The following is a 7,481-nucleotide window of genomic DNA, read 5'->3' as shown; positions in this document are numbered from 1 at the left end:
GGGACGGTAGGCCCCTAGGTGTGACAGCTCATGGCTGGGTCCGGAGCTTGGGGCCCCCCTTCATGTACTTTGCAGGGGGCGCTCCCTCACGTTTCGTTAGACCACTGGCTCTTGTGTGTGCAGCGGAAACGGTTTTGGCTTTACAATTCTGGTCACCCTATACCCCCCCCCCCCCCCGCCCCCCCACACCTGTCCACTGACTAGACACTTAAATAGAGCCATACTTTTGGTGCATGCACCCTTAACTCCTCTGGGTCTTGGGGCCACTGCTCCTGCTGCAGCTGCACGATTGCGAGCCACCAGTAACCCCGCTGAGCAGCATGCCGACAAAATGAGACGCACCGTGCTTTTGTTGCTGCTGCCTGCCGCTGTCGTTATCGGTGCTAGTATCCACCCCGCGTGGAGCTGCTGGACACACCCCCGCTCGCGCCCCGTGCCCACCCCTCTTTTGCATGTGGTGTTGTCAGATCTGTAGTGTAGCGGGTCATTGGAAAAGTTTCTGGAGGTAGAGAAGCTGAATGTATTTTCGGAACTGAATGCACCGACGGTTTATTTGAGTGAATTATTCCTCGCCAGGATGACCTCGTACACGGTGACCGTGGCCACAGGGAGCCAGTGGCTTGCAGGCACGGACAACAGTATTTATTTAACTCTGGTTGGATCCCAGGGAAGCAGTGAGAAGCGTCTCCTCGACAAGCCCCTGCACATTGATTTTGAAAGGGGAGCGGTAAGTTTGTAACTTCTGTAAAGACTGTCGCATTCTCACAGCAGGATCACACTTTCAAGCAACGTTTATTGTAACCTTCATCCACTGACATGAAAGATGTTTTTGCTAATACTGCTAGGTAGCAGAAAGTTCCCTAGTTATTTAATTAAAAGATGACCGCAGTTTCAAAGAGCACACATGAGCTATACAAACACAGTTGGTACTGTGCACGGTCCGGACCGCATTTGTGTTAAAAGGAGGCTTTTGGTCTGGGGAAAGACGCTCTCGCTGTTGTCAAAGCTCGCGTCATCAGGTCCTAAAATATATACACAAGGGTCTTTTAGGTCAGCCACCTTCAGCTATTGGTATCATTTTGCCAGATCCCTTCAGGCATTGTATGTATTAAGTGTGATCGACATTTAGGATCTGGCCAGAGGAATATTTTGGTCGCTCCGTCAGCTGTTGACAATCGAGTGTGTCAGTCAGTTCCTTATAGAGCACATCTGCATTAACAGTTAAGAGTCGAGTCTGCGCGCTGCAGCGCAGGTGCATTTGTTTTCCTGTCATAGTTTCCTACTTCTGGTAATGCCCCCCCGCCCGTGGGGATTTTGCACCTTAATGTGTTTATCACCTAAATGAGTATTCCTACAAATTCTTATTTAAGCTCCTGGAAGTCTTTAAAAGTGCCTAGTAATTCTACATACAGGGTGCCAATACACCTTACTGTTACTTTTGCTCCTAAACCTGATTTGACTCTTAAATGTGATACCACATTGCTACTTACTTTTTACCAAGGGTGAATGTGCACCTTATAATTGTTGGCCACCTACATGTGATTTGTGCGTGTATATGTTGTTCACACACATGCAGGTGTTGCACTAAAATTATTTGGGGTTTAACACGCCCTTTAACCTCCTACTCTTAGTAGTAGAAAATGTATTCAAATGCTTTTGTCTGAGGCAGGGGTGGAAGGACGCAGGTAGGGAGAGTAGAGGAGTGAAGGAGAGGATAAGCCCTAGCAGGGACATTGAATGCTCTCTGATGCCAGAGAACAATGCCTGGGGGGAGAGGTGGATAAGGCTTACCCTATGTAGCAGCCAAATCCTTATCGAATTTTACCAGCTGCAATTTTCGTCCCAGGTGCGGCAACAGTGGGCCAGTTGTGTTCAGGGGAAGCAGTATCCCACCTTTTGATGCCACTCCGCCTTACTCTTAATCAGCCGCGGCCGGTATTGGGAATACTGGCCGGGCGGTGACGTGGGGAGGGGGGGGGGGGGGTAGTAATGTATGGATTACGTAGTTTAACAGGTAAGTAAACATATAAATAAATAAAACAAATTTTGTTGCATGCACTGCATCGCATTTGGTGATACAGTGCACGCAACGAAATTCATTTGATTTATTTATATGTTTACTTACCTGTTAAACTCCGTAATCCATATATTACTACCCCCCACCCTGCCCCTCCCCCTCCCCACGTCTCTGCCCAGCCGGAACTCCAACTACCGGCCGCGGCTGCTCTTAATCAGGTTCAGGCGCGTAACGCCCATTAGGCTCAAAGGGCTTCAACTCCCATCCCCCCCCCTTCCCACCTGTCGTGTATGGCAGCCCGGGCTGAGACAGCTTCCCGGGCACACACACAGCCGCTCCGAGTCGTTCACAAGTGTTTAAAAGACCATTTACGTGTTAATGAGACTTTGTTACTTTTCACCCCTTCTTAGAGCCCCTTTTTTCTGCACGCTGCATATAACCCCTTTTGTACCACTTTGTTCGCCATAAGTTGGCAGGGTATGCTCAGACGTGAGTCCCTTGCTCACTTTGCCACTGGATTCAAGCAAGCCGGGCTGAAGACGGCTGAAATGGCAGAAACCGGTCCTCGGAAGCTTGTTTCCGGTCCAGGGAAGGCATGGCTTGGCAGCTCGGGCTGGACTGTTCCCATGAGGCACAGGGTCAGACTGATTTGCATATGTCCATGTCTGAGCTGGGGTGGTAGAGTGGGTTAAAGAACGGTGATGGATTAAACCCAGATCTGTTGACGGGTGTGAGTGTTTGATTGGTTCAGATGCTCTGTCCATCACCACCCCCTTTTGTACCACTTTGTTTGCCATAAATTGGCAGGGTATGCTCAGACGTGAGTCCCCTGCTCACTTTGCCACTGGATTCCAGCAAGCCGGGCTGAAGATGGCTGAAATGGCAGAAACCGGTCCTCGGAAGCTTGTTTCCGGTCCAAGGAAGGCATGGCTTGGCAGTTCGGGCTGGACAGTTCCCATGAGGCACAGGGTCAGACTGATTTGCATATGGCCATGTCTTAACTGGGGTGGCAGAGTGGGCTAAAGAACGGTGATGGATTAAACCCAGATCTGTTGACTGGGTGTGAGTGTTTGATTGGTTCAGATGCTCCGTCCATCACACCCCCTTTTGTACCACTATAACTGGAAGAGTTAGCACCCCCTGAAAAATTTTCGTAGCCCCCCACCCCCGCTGATCAAGTTCATACATGTGATTAATGCTTCCAAACGCTTTTCCAGGCATGCTGATGTTGCACCAAGTGTTATTATGCATCTCATTGACCTGGCAACCAAATGTGACCTCATACTGAGGCATACTTTGTGTACACCTAAAACATAGATGGATGCTACAATTAAGCATGGGCGAATTTTGCGAATTCACGATCCGCAAATTTGCGGATTTGCGAATTCGCAATCCGCAAAATTCACGAATTTGAGCGAATTTGTGGATTTTTTTATTTATACGTGTTCGCGGGACGCTTTGCGTGTTCGCGGTTTTTTTTTGTGCGAGACCGCGATGCACCCTCTGGTTCATCACTGCCACCCTCTCGTTTTTTGTGCCCTTCTGCCCTCTGCCCCACTTGTTTTTGTGCCATTCTGCCCTCTGCCCCACTCGTTGTTGTGCACTTGTGCCCCTTGCCCCACTCGTTGTTGTGCCCTTCTGTCCCTTGCCACACTCATTGTTCTGAACTTTTGACCTGCTGCCCTCTGCCCCACTCTGTGACCTTCTGCCCTCTGCCCCACTCCTGTTTTATTTTAGAATGGCGCCGGCAAGCTGCCAGCGCCATTCTAAAATAGTTACTAAGTTAGCTTCATCAGGAAGCACTAATAGATAAAATAAAGAAGGTGCTCGAGCACCTGCATTTTATCTATTAGTGCTTCCTGTTGAAGCTAACTTAGTAACTATTTTAGAATGGCCCTGGCAGCTTGCCGGCGCCATTCTAAAATAGTTACAAGCTTGAAGCTTGAACTTTTGCCCCCCGGATCCGTTCCGCTCGCTGATTTGCCGATTTCCGGCAAATTCGCAGGAATTCGCGGATTGCGAATTTGCCGAAAATCCACAAAATCTGCGAGCGGAATGGATTTTGCGCCCATGCTTTGTGGTATATAAATAAATAATACCGGATCTAGGTTTGACTAGGCATAGCAATAACAGATAGCTCAATAAATAAGAGTCAAGATTCGAGGTAGTAGGAGTTTGCAGGTTTATTACAGCATAAAGGACAGGAACAGGACAACCTGCACGGGAATAGGATGGCAGGGCCCGGCAGCTGCCGGGGCTGGATCTGGGATGAGCGCGCTCTGGGGAAAGGACTGGCGTAACATTTAATAACAATACACAGGCATATATAGTAAAACAGTTGCATTACAGTACATATGATAGGCGGAGCGGTGGGTGGAGCAAAGGGTGTGACGCGTAGCAGTCGCGAAAGATAAGGGTGAAAGTAGGTGTAACAGGGCGTATACATAGACATGTGATGCAAACGTAACAGAATATGTCATGAATGGGGCGGAAACATGGAGGGGGCTACCTAAGGAGCCGGGACCTCTAACCTGATGGTGCGCGCAAACTGGCAATGACGTGTTACTAGGAGAAGCTGGGGGCTACGAACTCTGTGCTAGGAGCAGAGACTGAAGTCTGGAGAGTCAGGGCGACATGTACCTAAACAGTATCTAGTATCTGATGTTTAGAGAACATGTTGATATAAACTAGAAGTCAGGAGGGGAAAGGCTAACTTGATTCTAAGACTGGAGCATGCATTATTCTACATGTAGTGCGTGATGAAGAATATTAAATGACCATAAATACAGTATTTCTCTTACATGGAGACGTAGAGGCTAGACAATGACGGAAACTATTGATGCGGTTCAGTAGCTTAGGAATGCAGAGAAGGAGGGCTGGACTGATAACTAGAATCATAACATACTCTTGGCAGACTCAGAGGCAGAGCCAGGCTGAACCGGGCACTGCGAGGCAGGAAGTGAGTGAAGGGTCAGGGATACAGGTGGGGGCTGTATCACTCCTCAGCGAAGCTCAGGAGACAGGAGCTGAATCTGGTGTCCGGGCCCTTTTGAGGCCTAGAAACGGGGACTTTACAATGGAATAACGTGCACACTGAGAAACGTGGCAACGTAACTTTAAATAGGCCTGATATTCGTAGTATTCACGAGAACTGGAAATAGACATACTAGAGATGGACACAACTGTAATTGCGTCATTAATCGAACATGGGGAATACATATGCATATTAATCATGCACAGATAACATATGATGGAGGACGCGTAGGGACACAGAACATGGCAAAATTTACTTTTCCACATTCCCTCCTTGTCACTACGTTTCCATCAGGAAACATCAATATTCATGATACCATCTATCATTTCATACAGTATCATTTGCTCGTCTCGAATTTTCTTGGAACGGGATTTAGAACGGGGCTTGGGACTAGGAATACAAGAGGTAGCACAAATGCCGCAAATCGCAGGGCCACATTGTATACAGAGGCAGCAACTGAATATGATCGCTACTGCAATACCTAGAAAGGACAAGACCTTCCATCCCCAGACGGAAATTATATTCCAGAACCAACCGGACCATGTCCAGGTGCCTGGATCTTGGTGTAACAGATGGGCAATTTTATGGAGTCTGGTTATAGCTGAATAAACGGACGGCGCGTTATTAGGAATGAAAATGCAGCAACTAGATCCGATGACTCTACAGGCCCCGCCCCTATCGGCCAGTATGACGTCAAGGACGAGACGATTCTGGAGCACGACAAATCTCATAGCAGATTGCTCTTCGGTTAAGTTACCTAGAGCAGAGGCAGTCTCATTTACTACAGCTTCAAGGGTTCTTGTTAACCTACGGATTAGCTTACTATTCTGGATAGGGCCTATAAAAAAGAAGAAACCTCTATTGAAATCTGTATACTGTTCTAGAGCAGTTTCAGTATAATCGACAATTGGGGACTCGATCTCCCTTTTATGTCTAATGTGTACTAGATGTGTATTTCTATGATAATCAGGTGGGGCTAGGAAAACTGGTGGCAGTAGGAAGGCAATGTAACAGGTTCCCTCCCAATCGAGGGGCAGACGAACATATGCGGTTTGGCCACAAATAAAATAAGAATGACGTGAAGCTTTGAAAATAGATTTCCCACTGTCACTATACTTGACAATAGTAGTACAATCGCTATGTCCTACATGTACGGAACCATTATTTCGGACACATAATTCGCCTTTGACTGGTAGTACTGAAATAGCAGGTAAGTCTGGAGTAGTAGCAGACTGAACATTCAGGACCATAAAATTCGAAGAATAATTACCTAAATTGTAAACTTCATTCTCTAGATCTAACCCTGTTCTGTGAGGAAGACCTTGCTTGTCTGGGAAACATGTACTGTTAAGGAAAAACATATCTGTTGAGGATGACGTTAACGTGGACCATGCTCCACACGAACCATTATGAGAAAATGGATAAGGAAAGAGTGGCAGAACTCCCTTCGGTGTCTGGAAAGGGGGGAGTCGACCACACACCCAACAATTAGTGGCATTGCTGGTCTGGTGTGAATAATGTAACATGCGGATAAAAGAATTGTTACGCATAGCGAGGCGATAAGAGAGTTCATGAGGAGGCAGATCACTAAACGTGTGCTCTACTGTAACATTAGAAGACTTATTTACATGAGAAACTGGAAAATACAGATAAAATGCATAACTGGTGCAGGAAATCATAATGCTGAGAAATAAAACGAAACTTAGAAAAATGATACATCGGATTGAGTTTTGACTAACTCTCTCACTATGGGGGTCTATTTTATACATGTCAGAAACCGGTCTAACCGTTTCACCTAGGGGAGGACTTAGACAATCAAACTGGCTGACTTATTTTACTAGACCTTAACTTTTTCTTATACTCCTGTTGCGGAGTTGTCTCTAACAGGGAGGGTGCAGTAACATTGTCTTTTGCGGGACAGTCCTTAAAAATAGTACTTTGGCAGTCCTTTAAATCCTCGGAAATGTTCTTTGAAACTGGTTTCAATCCATAAAACTTCTTGATATGCGAAAGATGCACCCAGCCTTTGCGTCCCTCCAACTTCACGGCTGTACGGGTGGCCAGGAGGACCTGTCGGGGCTCCTTCCAGCGAGGCTCCAGCGGACTTGAACGATCAAAATTTCGCACTAGGACCATGGATCCGGGAACGATTTCATGCGGTGCCACCTCGGTATTGTCTGGAAATGCGGCGGCAACCTGTGAACGACAAGAGTTGAGGGCAGACATCAAGGAAGCTAGGTAATCTGTCAGCATATTACTTGAAACATCGGTAATACTTCGGGGTCTAGGAGTACCCCACATGTTAGGGGGGCGGCCGAAAACGACCTCATACGGGGACAGACCTGATCTGGAATGTGCGACCATGCGCATATAGAACAGGGCAACTGGCAGAGCTACTAGCCAGTCTACACCTTTTTCTTGACAAACTTT

General features: G+C 47.3%; 1 protein-coding gene across 1 annotated transcript in view; it reads left to right on the top strand.

The window, feature by feature from the left end:
- Positions 1 to 484: 484 nt before the first annotated feature.
- LOC144754856 (polyunsaturated fatty acid 5-lipoxygenase-like) overlaps positions 485 to 7,481 on the top strand; it is an 880,896-nt gene continuing 873,899 nt past the window's right edge. Inside the window, exon 1 of the mRNA XM_078643117.1 lies at positions 485 to 727. Within this exon, the coding sequence (XP_078499243.1) occupies positions 578 to 727 (150 nt within the window). The 5' untranslated portion in view covers positions 485 to 577. The remainder of the gene's footprint in view (positions 728 to 7,481) is intronic.

The sequence above is a fragment of the Lissotriton helveticus genome, chromosome 5_1 (assembly GCF_964261635.1).
Source record: "Lissotriton helveticus chromosome 5_1, aLisHel1.1, whole genome shotgun sequence".
Taxonomy (NCBI): Eukaryota; Metazoa; Chordata; class Amphibia; order Caudata; family Salamandridae; genus Lissotriton; species Lissotriton helveticus.
The sequence above is the reverse complement of the archived record's forward strand: the minus strand, read 5'-3'. Positions and strand labels throughout refer to the sequence as shown.